The sequence below is a fragment of the Catharus ustulatus genome, chromosome 13, assembly GCF_009819885.2.
Source record: "Catharus ustulatus isolate bCatUst1 chromosome 13, bCatUst1.pri.v2, whole genome shotgun sequence".
Lineage (NCBI taxonomy): Eukaryota > Metazoa > Chordata > Aves > Passeriformes > Turdidae > Catharus > Catharus ustulatus.
The window spans coordinates 14,446,524-14,463,533 of record NC_046233.1 but is presented as its reverse complement, the minus strand read 5'-3'; the positions used below and the strand labels follow the sequence as shown (position 1 = coordinate 14,463,533).

General features: G+C 36.6%; 1 protein-coding gene and 1 long non-coding RNA gene across 16 annotated transcripts in view; one reads left to right on the top strand and one right to left on the bottom strand.

Moving 5' to 3' along the window:
- The window catches only part of LOC117002402, a 59,667-nt gene that overhangs the window by 7,635 nt on the left and 35,022 nt on the right, over positions 1-17,010 (bottom strand). Inside the window, exon 2 of the long non-coding RNA XR_004419274.1 lies at positions 16,400-16,558. This is a non-coding gene — a long non-coding RNA (uncharacterized LOC117002402). The remainder of the gene's footprint in view (positions 1-16,399; positions 16,559-17,010) is intronic.
- The window catches only part of CACNA1D (calcium voltage-gated channel subunit alpha1 D), a 171,158-nt gene that overhangs the window by 121,965 nt on the left and 32,183 nt on the right, over positions 1-17,010 (top strand). For 6 of the 15 annotated variants that reach the window (XM_033071448.1, XM_033071451.1, XM_033071447.1 and 3 more), the window contains 6 exons: positions 831-989; positions 1,661-1,771; positions 7,145-7,228; positions 7,558-7,641; positions 16,033-16,071; positions 16,490-16,618. In XM_033071448.1, the coding sequence (XP_032927339.1) occupies positions 831-989; positions 1,661-1,771; positions 7,145-7,228; positions 7,558-7,641; positions 16,033-16,071; positions 16,490-16,618 (606 nt within the window). Of the gene's footprint in view, positions 1-830; positions 990-1,660; positions 1,772-4,681; positions 4,712-7,144; positions 7,229-7,557; positions 7,642-16,032; positions 16,072-16,489; positions 16,619-17,010 lie in introns of all 15 variants that reach the window. The other 9 variants (XM_033071453.1, XM_033071452.1, XM_033071458.1 and 6 more) reach the window with 6 other exon arrangements.

The following is a 17,010-nucleotide window of genomic DNA, read 5'->3' as shown; positions in this document are numbered from 1 at the left end:
TAAGAACACAAAAATATTTTTTGTGTTCCAAATAGTCTGAAAATGTCCAAAGTCCAAGTGTTCAAAATGTTTCACTTCTTAACCCCATTTACTTAAAAATTCACAGGACATATTCAGATTCAAATTACAAAAATCTGTCCCCATTTACTGTTTAATCCTTTGACTGAGAAACTCAAAAAGTCACAATTTTTCAGATATTTTTGGCTGACTAACACACTTCATTTAAAGAAAGCAAAGCATGAGATTGGAGCCAGGATTCTTTCTGCACTATGTGCCCCATTAGTCAAGGTCTCTAAGAATTTCTCCAGAGACAAGTAGGAGGCCCTGAAGCCCTGAAGATTTTGGGCACTAATATATTATGAGATGAATCCATGATGTCCCTACATATGTGGTTTTGCTGGGCAATTTAGCTGAGCTATTACAAGTAACACCTCCTCAGTATTTATTTTGCTGACTCTAGGGTTTTATGCTATACAGGTGGTTGAAAAGAGAGTAAAGACAAAAGAATTTATAGATGAGTTAAGAATCCTGCTATGTACTCTACCCTTACACACTATAATATATGAGTGTATAAAAGCAAAACCCTCCAAAATTTCCATGATTTGATTTTTGCATGTGGCTGAGTAGTGGATATGGTTATAACAGTAAATAATCAAATAAGTATTGGTGAGCTCCTTGTGCATTTATTAATGCTTAATAATAAAAGGCCCTGAATCAAGTATACAGACAGGTTTTGAGAGTTCTATTTAACAATTTCCACTTAATCACTGTGTTAGCAGTTGATAACTGCTCATTGCTGTCTGACAGCTGTTGCTGTGTTTGCTTTCCAGCGTCAGTGTGTAGAGTATGCCTTGAAGGCACGTCCTCTCCGTAGATACATCCCAAAAAATCCTTACCAGTACAAGTTCTGGTATGTGGTGAATTCGACTGGATTTGAATACATCATGTTTGTCCTCATCATGCTGAACACCCTTTGCTTGGCTATGCAGGTAGGAAAAGCAGAAACTCTCTTGAAGCTGTTGGCATAAATTGAGGGGAAGAATATGGATGGTATAATGCCTTTAAATTATGGCAACCCTTATTTTTTTATGAAGTGGAATTTTAAAGAAAGCACTTCTGATCACAGTACTTTCTGTGACGTGTTTAGTTGTCTCTTTCTTTCCCTAGTATTTCAGATTTTTCTAAGAAAAAGCATGGTTTGAATTCAGTTTACAAAACCAATTTGCTTTTTTCAGTAAAGTTACATACACTGTCCTCTTAAGAAATACCTCCTACACACTGTTATTTTGTGACTACTTTGGGCTTTCTAAGCACCAGTGATGCAAGCTTGTGTAATTTTAATGCCTTACATATAAAACTTGGGAAAATGTTGTTATCCAATATCCCTCTTTTGAGGAAACAATTTTCTCTGGCGATTCCCTTAGGGTGTTGAGGAATGAGAGTTTTGTTCTGCTCAATGCCTTAACAGAACAGATTTAAACAGTTCCATGCTTTGCCAGAGATACTCAGCTAATCTTCCATCTATGTAGATGTGCTTCATAAATTTTACCAGACAATGTTTTTCTCTGCTGCATTTTGTCAACTTTGTCTTAGTCTGCCTTGCTTTCACTAAATATTTTAAAGTCTTTACGTTTCTAAGTATTTTATTTTTCATTCACAGCACTATGGACAGTCTAAGCTGTTTAATGATGCGATGGACATTATGAATATGGTTTTCACAGGAGTGTTCACTGTTGAAATGGTTTTGAAACTGATTGCATTCAAACCCAAGGTAAGTTTAAGATATGCTTTAATTAGGTCATCACCACAGGAATTAAGTATAATGAATTTCACACTTGTGTATTATTCAAAGAACAAAAAGAACCAACATTTCCCACCTTTATTTGTCGAAGAAATTATAATAGAAATGTAACTCCAGGAAATGAAATGCACATATCAAAAAAATCTAACAAAGTGGTTGATGAGATCTGGAATATTTTGAGGTAATGAAAATGTCCCTTTCTAAATCAGATAAATAATTTCCTGTTACAAGTATTACCATGTCTCCTGTTCTGGGTACTACATTCATTACTTGACACTAATTTAATCTCCAGTAAAGACCTGTATCCTGTATAATTTCCTACTCTAAAAAGCACAATAATTTCTTTAATTTATAAAATATAGCCAAGTATTACAAACATACACATAAATAATTTACATATGCTATAGCCTTTTTAGATTTTTGTTCTCAGTTATATATACATAATATTTGGTAGAAGGCCCCACACTGAGTGGTTGATTCCTTGTTTTAAAGGGACACTGTCAATATGAATGATGCAGACACATTTTCAAAAGTAGATTTGCAAGAGAAACTGGTAACTATAATTGAAAAAAGATAAAACTATTCTGTGGGAATTAATTCAGCCTTTTTTTTTCAGTTCTCGTACTGCATTTATGAAGTGCAGAAGTTAATGATGAAAAAACAGCCAATTTGTTTTTAGTACAATGAAATTAATGTTTATTCTTGGCTATGTAAATAAGTAAAACGTGTTCACTTGCTACACTTGGAATTTGAAAAAATCCAGAGGATCCATTTGAGGTTTACTGCTCTCACCATCCGAGACTGGTACTTTTTATTTTCCATTGCCCCGTTTGGAAGCAGCCAGGATTTGTGCCTGTGGGCTGGCTGTGAGCTGTGCCCTTTGGTGCTGTGAAGCAGCCCTGGCCCCATGGGCAGCCCCGTCCTGCTCTGAGCTGGGTGTTCTGTGCCTGCTGCAGGTCACTGCAGCTCTGCAGACTTTCAAAACTATTTGTTCAGCTTGTGTGTAGCACTGAGCCTGGCTGTACAGCCTGGGCTGCTTGGTTGAAAGGCAGAAGTGAAGAAATCATCCATCCCTTGAGATGTGGTGTTGAGATGTGAACTGTGGAGTTCAGGGTGAATGTTTACCCGCTCTCCCGTGGTCTCGCTCTGCACTGTCCAGTCCATTGTACATTTCTAATGAACTTATTTGTATTTTTGTGTCAGCTATCTTATTTAAATGCTAAGGATTTCACATTAAAAATAACACAGTATGAGGCCCCAGAGGAGATAGCTGAACTGTGTGGACCACAGTGTCATGAGTATGCTGGTTGTGTTTCCTGATCTGTATTTCCTGTTCTATATCCTTGTTTTGCACAGAGGACTTTGCTGCATTTTATCATCTGCTTTTTGAAAGAAGATTGTGAATCCTTGTATAGTTCTCCATGCACTTGTGACTGTAGTCAGAAATAGCAGCTAATGCCAAACACACTGGTCTGATCATGAGTGTACAAATCACAGTGCTCCATTTGTACTGTGGGCTTCCTACTCGTTAGCAAATGCAATGTCTCTAAACTGGTCTCTAAGACTCTGTACAATCCGAGCTTTAATTCTGTGGCAACATGCTTTCGATCTGACTGGATGCTTTCACTGTGAGACATCCCTGGATCTGAACCCTGAGAGTTGGAAGGGCAGACACTGACAGTGGAAGGGCCTCATTTCCTCAATTTCGGTCCCCCGTAGATGCAGAACACCTTAAACTTTTTAATTAGCAGGACAAGGTTTAAAGACCATAATAATCAGACTTTTGAGCAAGAAGGGAATAAAATATATTAAAGGTTGTTCCTGTTATTCTTTGGAGATTGTAACCTTTTAAGTTATCAAATACTCTTTAACAAAACCTATTGGAAATTCATATTACGTAGTTCATTAATAATGACAAATCAGCTAGCAGCCTTAAGCAGAATTTTAATGTCTTTAATCTAAATTTCAAAATGGATACATGTTTAAAACAACAATTAATTGCTTTAACTCCTATTAAGGTTTAAATAATAGTAGGAACAATCTGAAACCAAACTTAACGCTTTGCTTTAGGGTCCATGAGCGAAGACTGATAAATTTCTTCTATGTCTGTCACTGGTGGGTGGGTCTCGTAGGCTAGTCTGACAGAATAAAGTTTTATTTGTTAATTTTGTGCATTTAAAAAGTTATTTCAGAGATGTTCAAAGCATCAAATAAAAACTCCATTTAACCTTGTAAAAATAAGAATAGATAAAAACCTGTTAGTTTTTATCTCATCTGCTTGACAGTGTCCCCTTAATGTGTTGACGAAAGTCCTGTGAAAATGATGATCTTTTGGTTTTGCTGGTCATATAAACTTAAGGCTACTATAAATTATTGATACCCTTCCTATGATATTGTGTTGTGTAAACCCAAGGCACTGCAGACTGCCTTCCAGCTCTGAAATACATCAAACCTGGAGAAGTGCTCAGTAGTAAAGGTGATACTGAGTGGCACACTTGACTGGGAGATTGGATCACACAAGGTTTTGCAGAATGAGGCCCTAAATTTTCCAAGAGAGTACTAAAAGAACTAAAATATTTCTGTGGTAGATGTATGGAAACATATTTTGTTGCTAATTCTCTATGCCTACATATTCCCCAGGATTTCTGATTTTGTCCTTCAGCATTTCTCAATGAGCAAATTTTTCATAATATAAGCTAAAAGAACAGGAATTTTTCTTCACATTTGCTAAAATCTGTTACTCAGCATGGTTCAGTGCCGTTCAAAACAAAACACAGCTATGGAATCAAAATAATCCATCCACACATACTTTATGTACAGCCTCCTGGTAGCCAGTTGTTGCTTAAACTTGTAATGATTTTCCATGTTGTTTTACATCAGATTTTTGTAAGAAAAAAGGAAAGATGGCTAGTAAGTGAATTGATCTTGGGTCCTTGCAGTGGTGAAAACAACTTATTTGCATGATGTTTATTTGCTGTGACTTGTCCATTCCTCCCTTTTCCAAAACCATCTTTATTTTCTCTTAGTTTTTTGTTTATTTGTACGCTTTTGCTTTACATATTAGTTTGAACAATATTTGTCTATACTGATGGAAAAGGTTTCATAAAATAAATAAATGAATGTGTAAATTATTTTAGCTGTAAAGTGTTTTAGCTGTATTGAATCAAAATGTGATTTTTTTATTTCAATGCTTTATCTTTTAGCATGTCTAGTCAAGTAACTTTCTATAGCTGAAATTATCCTTTATTTGGAGGACCTCTTTTGGTTCCCATTGCAGAGGAAGATGGATAGCACAGTTCAGGATTATGCTGATTATGTGTTTGCTGTTTGCCAATAGTCTCTTATTTTGTGTATATATAGATAAAAATATTGCTGTTTTAAAATCAAGGAAGATACTTAGAAATTAGAAATGTGAATGATCAGGAAGAATATGATGAGAGCAGCTCCCTTTCTTTGGTTGTCAGCTGCTGATCTCATTAGAATGATAAATTTCTGTATTGGGGTGGTTCAGTGTGATTCTCAGTAAAACTGGGAATGGCTTGTTCCCATGAGCAGGAGGAGTAAGGAGGGAGCAGCAGGGAATTGTGCCAGAGCTCTTTGGAGTGGAAGCATTTCTTCAGGAGACCAAATCCACAAGCACTGGCTTTTGCCCCAAAACTGGAATTGATGGTTAATCCCAAAGAACCAGAGTAGTGCCAAGGGCTGTAGAGAAAACTCTGATCTATTTTCCTCTTACAACCCCTTCCTTAGACAAAGGAATGATTGTAGCAATTTGAGTTATAAAAGAGTAGAATGGAAACATAATGAGCCTTTCCTGACCCTTCTTCCTCTCTGAGAATGAAATGTAGAGCTGTTGCCTACTGTAGCAGTTCTCTGTCACCAGGAGCAAATTCCCACTCAAATTAAGCCTTTTTTCAAATATTAGTGCACTCAGGTGCATTACCTTAAACTGTGAAATTCTAACAGTTTAAAATCTTGAGAAAAATTCCAGTCCAATTCTAAAATCAGTTTTAGAATCGATTTTGCTTTTCTCTGCTAAGAACTCATGTAATGACTTAAACTACTCAGCTAAAACATTATCTTGAGCAAACAGTGTAATAAAAATGTAGCTAGATATAAAGTTAGATTAGCACATTTGTAATTTTTAGCTTCTTGCTAAATGTAATATTTTAGAGCTTCAATAGTGGCTGAAAAGTTAGTGTTTTTAAAATTAATTACCAAGAAATGTACATGTACAAAATGTACATTTCAGTTTCTCTCATGTAATGCACATTCCTTAGTCATGATAGACTGATATTTTAATATATCTGAATGAGGTAAAGGGCAAGTCCAGTGATTTTTGCAGTTCTGGATTTCTATAATAACTAGGAAAAAGCCACATATTGCAGAAAACTCTGGTCTCCATAGTTACCTTAACAATTGTAATACATTTTGATGTGTTCCACACTGGAACCTACCTGGAGGATTCTTCTGAAGTACCTCTGCTCAAACATGCACTTTTATGCCCACAGTCAGCTAATTGCATGATAACCCTTTATAGCCCTTTGCAGCCATGTCCCAGTAACACACTCGTGGGGAATATATTTAAAGGCATAAAACATCAGAGGAGTGATGAAGCAAATTATGAAAATGAGTTTTCAGACACTGGACTGGCTGCACCAACCAAAAACATTGAGAAATTGTTCAGGTTGCTGTGGTTCACTGCACTGGCTTCACTGCCTACAGAATCTGACTGCAAATGGAGGATGAGTTCCTATATTAGACCTAGTTTATGAATAGAAGATTAAGTCAGTTCTCTAATTTTTATGCACAGTTTCATATTAATAACTGTGCATGTTTAGCCAGTGATGAAACTTGACCCTTTGAGTATTTTTACCAATCACTTAGATAAGACTATCACAAAATCCTTGATGTTAAGGAGGTGTCAATTGGCTTGGTCTTGCAGAAATATAACAAAAGGATTTTGTTGTCCTCATTAGGGTTAGAATATTTATAGATATGTTAGAATTTTTCAGCCTTGCTAGAAGCCCAAAACCAATTTTGGATGATGGCTTGCTTGCCAACATCGTGCTTATCTGATGGTGTGTTCTGCATGTGTAGAGTGTGTGTGTGTCTGTGTGTGTGTCTGTACATGTATATATATAATTATATATATACACACACATGCACATATATGTTGCTTTTCCTTCAGTAGGCAATATTGTTTGGTTTCGTTTTGTTTTCTCATTAGACCACAGGTTTTGTTTAACTAATTTCTGTTTATGCAAAACTAAACAGAAGTATGCAAATATTTGACATTTCATGTGTAATCACAAACGTTTGCACCCTGCCTGCTCTGTTCAGGGCTATTTTAGTGATGCCTGGAATACGTTTGACTCCCTCATCGTTATTGGCAGCATAGTAGACGTCGTTCTCAGTGAAGCTGATGTGAGTATATCCCAGCTTACTTTCCCCAGTCCCTACTTCTCTTTCTCTGTCTCCCCACTATTTCCATCATCTGGACAAGTCACAGATTTTGATCTGATGTTTCTAAAGTTTTGAGTACAGACCAGTCATAGGTCAATTATGTTGATATGGGAAATAAATAGCCTTTTTTTTCTACCAATTTTTTTTAGCTATGAAAGGGAAGCTTAGATTGTATAGTGGTACATCAGAGAAGCCTAGAGTGTTTCTGTGTTATAACACTGTCCTTTTCTTCTCTTTTTCTGTTTGTGTTTTTCTCTTGCTCTCTTTCTGCTGAATGCTTGTCCTAACAGCACTATTTCACTGATGCATGGAACACTTTTGATGCCTTAATTGTTGTTGGTAGCGTCGTTGATATTGCTATAACAGAAGTTAATGTAAGTAGCAATTGTTCATGCACTAAAAAGTAATTGCTGTCATCAAGAAATACAGAAAATGTAAATTTAATCCCAAGAAATCCTTTTTTAGAAAAGTATGTTTAATCCTGGAATCAAAGACCAAAACACTGATACAGATGTTTGTACAAGCTGCTGTTTTTTATTTATATAGTTGTATAGTTGCACATGCACACAGCACAGTGTGACAACAAAAATTGTTTTTCTACATATGCACAGAAAATATTTTTTAGAAGGAATGTTACTAATGTTACTATCTTACTTGAAACCTATTGCTTTTTGTAGGTAACTTGACTAAGATAATTCATGATTCTGTAAGTTTTTAGTGGCTTGGTGTAACAAATTATGATTCCTTTTTCTGTGAAAGGTTTGGGTTTGGAAGGGTGCTGGCGTTCATATCTCATGAGGTAGCAGAAGAAGGGCACATAGAAAGTCAGGTTTTCCATGCTGTGGAAAATAGAATATTTGGTTTTTTTCCCAGTTCTTTTGCTTTTCATATCCTGCAGTTAATGTTTGGAAGTTTGAATTACTCTTAAAGTACTTGGAAAGCTCCATATTTTATCAGAATTTTGTCTGATGGCCATTGCACATAAGAGGTATTTGGGCAACACCTTGAAATTGCTTCCTGATCTTTGTGTTAAACTCTGAGAATCTCATGACTGACTGAATTTCTGGAAAGAAAATGGAGGAGCAATGAGAAAACAAGGGAGCAGAAAAACTTCATCCTTGGCTTTAGATTTCAGACTGGTTTTTCTCAGTTCTGTGGGGATGGATCTTTCTGTGAACTGAAGGAACCTGAACTGACAGGGAGAGTCTGTCAGCCCAGAGCTGCAGTGTCCCCTTGAGACTTTTCTTAAATTATAATTATTCTTCATGGAGCATGTTTTTGAAAGCTGCCTCTGATGTATTTTTGATTGGTTTTTCCCCCCTCTGTTTTGTTTAATTTAGGGTTGTTGTCTTCCCCCCAGAGAAGTTTTGAATTTAGACTTACACCTCAAGTATTTGCAATTTACCCATGATTTCCATTCACAGCAGTACTCGTGTAGGAGAGCACAGTATTTGAGGAGAGTAGAAAAAACAATTATTTAGAATAGCTTTCCCTCATAACTGCAAAAGGTATTTGATTGTGAAGGGATTGAAAGGCAGCTCAGAGGTGCTTCCATGACCAAAACAGTGTGTCTGTACTCAGCACTGCTTGTAACTGCTCACAGCTGTGAACACTGTGATTCAACAATTCTCACAGCTGTCTTGAAAATGTTCTGGAGACCAACTAATGGTCTCCAAGATAAGTACACACCACAGTCAACAACCAGCACTGCCATTTCTTAGTTTTCATGTTATTCTCACAAGAGAAAAAAATGCTCATCTTTGAATTCTGCTAGTTTTGCACAGCAGACTCTTTGTGTACTAAGCATTGTCTGTTTCTGGTCTTGCCACTTTTCTGTGCTTTGTTTGTGCAAGTCAAGGATATATTATGGTTTCAAAATATATTTCTGGCCTTGATTTCCCATTTTCAGCATGAAACATTTAATGTTGCAGAGTGTCCAGGGAAATTTCTTAGATTTTCACTTTTATTGTTTTGATTCTGCTGAACTATTCCCACTTGATTAGTTTAGTGTAAATTTCTGTTGTCCAAATCCAGCATTTCAGAATCTTTTCCTCAGTATTCTTTCAGCATTTTGAATTGTGCCATTCCACCTGTACTCATTATCTAGCACTGGCAGTGATCCTGGGAAATCTACATCTCTGCTGAGATGCTAATGACATTTTGTTTCCAATGGGATTTCAAGCATGATTGAAATAGCACCTGTGAAAATTCCCACTATAGAAAGTTCTTAAACTGAGAAAGCTCAGCCTTGTTTGAGGGCTGATTTGGAGCAGGGTAAATCACCAGCACTGACAGAAAATCAGGTCTGGTTGCAGTTCTAATTGCAGGGGCACAACCACCTTGATTGAGCAGTGCAAAGGAGACATGAGTGTGAATGCTTCATGTTCTCAGTGGGGACTGACATTCCTGTGGGGTTACAGATGGGGTTGCCCCTGCTGTGGAAACATCAGCATCATTCTGACAGTAATGCTTAGATCCATTGCAAAGGCCAGTGAGTTCCTCCAGCAAACAAGTTTGCATCTGACCCAGTTTTTACAAGAGAATGGATTGGACTGTCTAGATACACACTGCCTTGATTTCACTATTAAATACTGCAAATTAAATGTCATGTCTTTTATTTAGTTGTTGATTTAATTAACATTTTATAAGAATATATGTGCTTCCCTGAGGCTGATTCTTCTGATCCAGTAACCTCCCATTCCCACATAATCCAGAAAATACTGTGGTTTGAATGTTTTTTGGTGCCTGTGGAAGTCAGCCTTTAATGTATTAAACCATTTACAGGATTGTTCTGCACTCTCAAGGATCAGTGACCAACTCCAGAAATGAACAACCTCAGAGCAACATATATTTTAGAAATAAAACGTTTTCTGTGATTATCTTTTTAATTTAGTCTTTCATTTAATATCCCTTCCTTCAACCTCCTTCTTTTATGAACCTAATTGGTTTTCATGTTCATTTTATTTTTAGAAATTATTAGAGGCAAGTATATATAAGTAAATATACATGTGGCATAGCAATAAAAAAATTAAAACCACTACTAAAACCTATATAATTACTTCTGGATTCTTCGGCCTTTTTTTTTCAGAAACTTTCACATGACATGCAAGATCTTGTTTGGTCATAGAAATGGTTCTTTTGCAATTAAAAAATGCAGAGTAATGACTGGGAGACACAAAGTGTGGTCAGCCCAGTCTGGGAGAGGGACATACATAACTTGTGAGAATGACAGAGAAATAAATTGGAAATAAAACCTGAATAAATAAGTTGTTAAAAGGAAATAACGTGCAAGTTTCAATCTGGCATGACTGTATAGAAATTATCTTATTTGTCAGCTCAGAAGCCATTTGGATGACCAACATGAATTACTTAAAAGCATGATCACATTGTTGCAGTAGTGATTGTGGAGGTTTTAATTCACATTTTTTATTTAAGTTTCTTTTACCATTCATGTGCTGCCAAAATGTTGAGAAAATAATGGAGAGTTCCCTTTCCCCATCTTTTACGTAAATTATTAATGCCATCTCTATGGGGCTGATTTTATTCTTGACATTAAAAAAAACTTCAGGTTTTCTGCTGAAATAGGGCTTAAAGGAATAGCATTTGTGTGTCATCCTCCTGAGCCCCTAAGGAAAACCCATCTGTCTTGAGTCTTGATCTTGTGCTCCTGTGGAGGAGTGGAGTAAAACCTCATGTCTACCTCCTGCTAGAGATTCTGGATTTGTCTTTGAACAGAAGCAGTCCAGTTCAGTTTGAGTATCATTTTATGCACCTCTGTCATAGCTTAGAACTTAGGTGTTGGTGCTAGTAATTTGTATTTTGTTGAATACTGTTGGTATATTTTGTAAAGTTTTGCAAACATCTCTGTTTAGGCTTAAGGGTAGGTCAGAAAACTACATTCTCATCCAGCTTTGCTTTCCTTAATATGAAGTCTTAGTGCATTATCAAATCTCTACAAGTTGCAATATCTAATTTGGAACCAGAAATAAATTTCTGAACCGCTTTCATCATGTTAAAGATGAATCTATTTACATTATTGTACAACAGAATATTTATTGGTTATCATATAATACCAACATATTAATAGTGAATTGTGAAAATACATATTTTACAGGGGGAGAGGCACTTAGAAAAAAATCTTTTCAGGGTTTCTCACATTGACTTAAAATTTTACTTAGTTGATGTCTGTGGGCATTTGGTTCATGTTGAACACGGAATATAAAGAGCACTGATATATATGACTGAAGAAAATTTCTTGCTCATATCTGAATTGCAGTAACTGTTCTCAGAACAAATTGTGTGTGTTTATGCACATGGACTCACAGCACATTTCTGGAGATATTTTGGCAACCTGAATGTTTTGCTATCTATGCTATTGTCATCATTTGTGTTGTCATTCAGATGCTTCCTTCTTTAATTATGGTGATGAGGACATTACCATGTGTCATTTGTTCTGACATACTCTTGGACCCTTTGGCACAATATGTAAAAAAGAAGCTTTTGACCACACCATTTGCTAACATCACTGTTTTTCACCATGTTTATTTTTTGTTTAAGCACAGAGTTTGCATCCAATGCATGATCCAATCTGTTTCACACCGTTCACAGTTTTGACACTGAAGTTCTTTTTAGTCAGGATGCTTATTTTGAACATTTGTTGCAAACATTTGTGTAACAAGGAGTTCCTGTTTAGGAAATGTGCTAAATTTTCCTTAAGCAGCAGTAGTACTTGACCAAAATTGGTAGCAGGTTGCAAACATTTTAATCAGTGAGTCAGAAATTTAGGTTGGCATTGGTTATGGTTTTTTGAAGATTGGGATTGTTTGAGGAAGGAAACTGTTCTGTTACACTTCAATTAAGTAAAAAAGAAAAATCATGTATTACTGCCTATTTGAAGTATTTAAGGATTGGCTCAAAATGACATGGTTATGAAGTGTTTTGCTGACCTGGGCTCTGGGTGTAACTGGTCCATGGCTGACAGAACAGGCAGAACAATGAAGGCAGTGTCTGCTCACTGCCCTCATTGCCAAGCCAAGCTGGGAAAGCAGAAACTGTCCATTTATTTAAACTGTGACCATTACCAGACTTCTAGCAGACAGAAGCACACCTGCCATCTTAGGAATCACACAGTCCCAGTTTTTGGGGGACAAAAAAAATCCTAATAATGACTAGCCAGTCTCAAAGCGTTTGGGACCAAGTAGCATTGGAATGATGTGGAAAATGAGGGGTAAGAGGAGGCTGGATGTAGATTGTCTGACCAAGGTAATACTTTTATTTGCCTTCTTGTCAACAGATCTCATTCCTCTGCTCAGCCTGTCCCCCTCAGCCTCAAGTCTATTCTAATGCTTCCCTACAAAATGTACAAAATCAAAATGCACAACCTTGTTACGAGTGTATGTGCATGTAGTGTCACTGGTGCTGCAAATAAGGTTGTGAGCTTGGGGAGTGTCTGCTTTTCCTTATCTTTAGGAAGCAGATGCTCTGTTTTTGTCAGTCTGTCTGTTATTGTTGCTGAAGATTGTCTTACCTTTATCTCAGTTTCCCAGATCTGAGCATTGCTTCATGCTGGGTGGACACACATAACCATTAACTAACTTTGTCTCCCAGATGAGCATTTCCTTTTTAAATAAGTATGAATAATATTTTCTTCTGTGATATATCACTACATCAGCTTCATTGAAATTGGTATTATTAAAATAAACTAAACTGCTGTATTATCAGAGGGAAATGCCAAAGAGGGTACAAAATTAAGACACGCTCTAAAATGTCAAATCCAAAACATTTACCCAGTAATGAATATTTTCAGCTTCAGTAGGAAAAACTCCTTGTATCAGGAGTTCATGTTCATACATTGTTTCTAGCATTTATCTCCACCTTGGCATTATTGTACAATTTGCTTTCTGTGAACAGAGTGTTTTAATTTTTCGTTACTGTCCTGCACTTCCCAGTGTCCATAATTTGTAATCTCTTGGACATGACATCCTAACACTCCCCAGCAGCACCAGATCAGCCATCAGAAACAGGCAATCAGGACTTCTTAGTCCAAAAAAGCTGAGAAAGGGATTTGTGAGGGGAGGGTGCACTGGGCAGCCCTGGGCATACACCACTGTGCAGACACAAACACCTTCAGTGACCTCCTGACAAAAATTAACATGAGGGATCATCACTCCAGAGCAGCTCCAGTAGAACTGATCACATAGTTTGGGTAATCTGCTCTCTGCATTTTTGAAAGTGAGAATTAAGTAATTGCTAAGAGAGTTGTGTGGAGAAAGTGTTGTTTTTACAGACTTTTGAGAATTTTTTTTTTCATAACCAAGTCATAATGCAAACTTATTAATTTTTTATTTGGAAAAGTGATTAAATGAAAATATAGAGGACCAAAGTATCCTTTTTCTGATATTATCTCTTCCATTATATATTGCCATCCTAATACTGATGCTAACCTATTTGGGGCCCCATCCTGCTCCCATAAAACACAGGGGGAATAATTCCCAAATGCCAACCCCAAAATTTAATTTCATTTTTTTAGTGTCAGTTTGTGATTATACTGTAATTTAATCTGATCTCTATCTGTCAAATCCTATGTTCAGTTTTTGATCATACCAAATGCCAAAGCAAATTAAGTAATTTGATCACTATTTAAAGAGTATCAAGCTCAACCTAAGTCAGTCACCAGAGAGTATTATGACATTTCAGGCTTCATCTGCAGAAGGTGCAATTAAACCTTTCTTCTTTAAAGCTTCAGAGTAAAATAATTTTTTTTTTCTGTGCTAAAAAGTCAGTAACAGTGTGGGTCTGTGTGCACTGGTGCAGGTTTGGGATTGATTTAGGTAGGCAGCTTTGCAAGATTGCTTCCATGATCTGTGATATTTTGACATTTATGATGTTTGTGATAATGAATTTTTCCTTAATTATATTTTGATGATTTTATTTCAAATTGTTGAAATATACAGGGAATTTCTAATGAAGCAGTTGCCTTCCCTTAGCAGCAGATTTCCCATCAATTTTATATAAGTTCTTAGAAAATGTAGATGTTACAGTTTTACAAATACTCTGCTTGCTGAAGTTTAATAAGGAGATCTGGGTTTTGGTTAATTTAATGCATAAATTTAGTAATAATCCATTATACAGTTAAAAACATCTTTGTTTCAGAATGTGTTGATATCCTGGCAGGGCAGTAATGTATCCGTATGTAACTTGCACAAAGTTGAGCAAACTGTTATTTTTACCTCATTTCCCCCTAGTGATGCCCTTATATTAAATATGTTTTGAAAAAAAGTAATAGACAACACAATTAGTATTTTAATAATGATCTGATTTTTAAGAGTTCTACCACTTTTTGCTTTCCTTTCCTATAATATGTTTGCATAATATATTTTCAACAGAATCAGCTCCTTTCTTTTCTCTTCCTTCCCCTCGAGTTTTATCTTGAGTACCAGCAGGATGTGAGATTTGAGTAGGTGAAGTGTGGCTGTGCATCCACAGCATCCTGGGAGCAGCTCTGGGGGCATCGTGCTCATTGCTGCTCTGTGTGACAGGAGCTGGTGAAGAGTGCCCCTTTAACTGAGGATATTTTAGGCAGGAGGGTAACACCATCACTGGGATCTAACATCCAGAACTCCCTTTTTCCCTAGTGCTATAAATACTTTTAAAGACACTCCAATTTTGGAAGAAGCTGCTGCGAGTTTGTCATTGCACAAGCAAACAGAGAACTTTGGTCCTTTAAGCTTTGCTGCCTGCTCTGCAAAGGATATCACCATTCAGGATCTCAGGAAAGTTTCTTCAAAATAGAGGATAAAAAGGGAAAAGTGAGATGTTCCTCACAGCACACTGTGAACAAGAAGTTGTGTGTGTCTGCTTCCTGTAGGTCCCGAGGGCTGCACAGATCTGATCCAAAGGGATCAATCAAATGCTGGTCCCTTTTCCATGGCTGATCCTGTTAGCTCAGGTGTGGTGAGAGAGTTAACCCTCCTCATGTGCACTGCTGGGACAAGGGCGACAGAAAACACAATTACAGTACTTTCACGATTACAAGCCACACCTGATTATAAGCCGCACTCCCGTTCGCAGCGGGGATCTGTGTGCAACTTTCACAAAGTTGCTGATTAGTAACAGAATCGCGGGATCGCGGGGTTTACTGGCTCGGCGCTGCTGCGGGCTCGCACTTCTGGGTTGGCAAAATTCACAACTTCATCCATATATTGGCCGCTCCCGATTATAAGCTGCACTTCCGGCTTGGGACCAAAATTTTAGTCAAAAGGGTGCGGCTTGTAATAGTGAAATTACTGTAATTCCTTGACTATGGTTACATTCCAGTGATGGTGTAATTAATGTTCAAAAGGGGCAGAGCAGAGAAGGACCTTGAAAGGCTAGTTTGGCCCCAAAGTTTTTTTCCTGAATTTTAGCTGGGCTTTCTGCTTCGATTTCATACAGCCTGTGAAAATTGATGGCTGACTTTTTTTGGCCTACATAGGAGCAGATATTTTATTTTGTATTTACTTTCCATTGAATCTTTTAAACATGTTTTACACCAACAGATTTCATTATGAGTCGTCCAAAGCTGTTTAAGCATGAGTTAGCCAACATGAAATGATAAGAGGATGGTTTAATAAGGCAATTAATGTTTTCTTCAGGACATATATTGAGTTTCAAGTTGTTAATTTACATTTAGAAATTAAAAATGTTTTTAATTTTGCTTATGGTTAAGCTAACTTTTTAAAATCTTTTATTTGATTTTAATATTTAATGTTCTTAATTTCTTAAAGCCAAAGCCAACTGAAACAGTCACAACTGATGAGTCTGGGGTAAGATCAGTAAAGTGACCCCAGTGGTTTTACCTATACTTGAGTTTATTCTTTTTACCATGTCTTTTTTTCCACCAAGTTTTTCTGTATTTTTCATTCCTGTCTGACTGCAAAGGTGTTATGCAGTGGTTTGCTTTCATTGTCAGTGTTCTATTGGAGTCTATTACAAACAAACCCAATATGATCCTATTAACAAACCAGAAAACTTGGAAATGCATGTGGTGTGTGAAGCATTTCTACAGGTTGTGTGTTTTCAGCATGTAATTTTTCCTTTCATATCATGGTTATCAAGGTGAGCAGGCCCTCAAGATACATTTCCAAATCTTACCTCTTCCACCTTTGCATTTTATGTTGTTTTTCTGGAAGTGTTGCATGTTTGAGTGTGTATTTGGTTTGACTTCTCCATGATGCTCTTCAGAACTCCGAGGACAGCGCTCGGATCTCCATCACTTTTTTCCGTCTCTTCCGTGTGATGAGGTTGGTGAAGCTGCTGAGCAGAGGAGAAGGAATCAGAACCTTACTCTGGACATTTATCAAGTCATTTCAGGTTAGCACAACTTATTTAAATTTATAATTACAACCATTAATGGACCAAATTTTATGAAGCAATACCCTGAAGCATGCAAAAATATCTTTTTAGCTAATGTTATCAATAATAACATGTTTAAATATATTCAAGTACTAATGCCAAAATTCATTTCACCACTTACTTCTGTGAGTCTGAGGGTCATTCTTTGCCATTTAATATTAGCTGTTACTAATAAAGTAAAAAGTAAAAAAATAATAAAGGTGAGGTTTCTATGGTACTAACAGAAAAAATATTTGGCATATTTAAAATATATGGAATAGGTTTGACATACATAGATCTCATGCTTCCACACATTTTTATTAGATGACTAGAAAAGAAAAATTTAACATATTTTACATAAAATCAGTTTC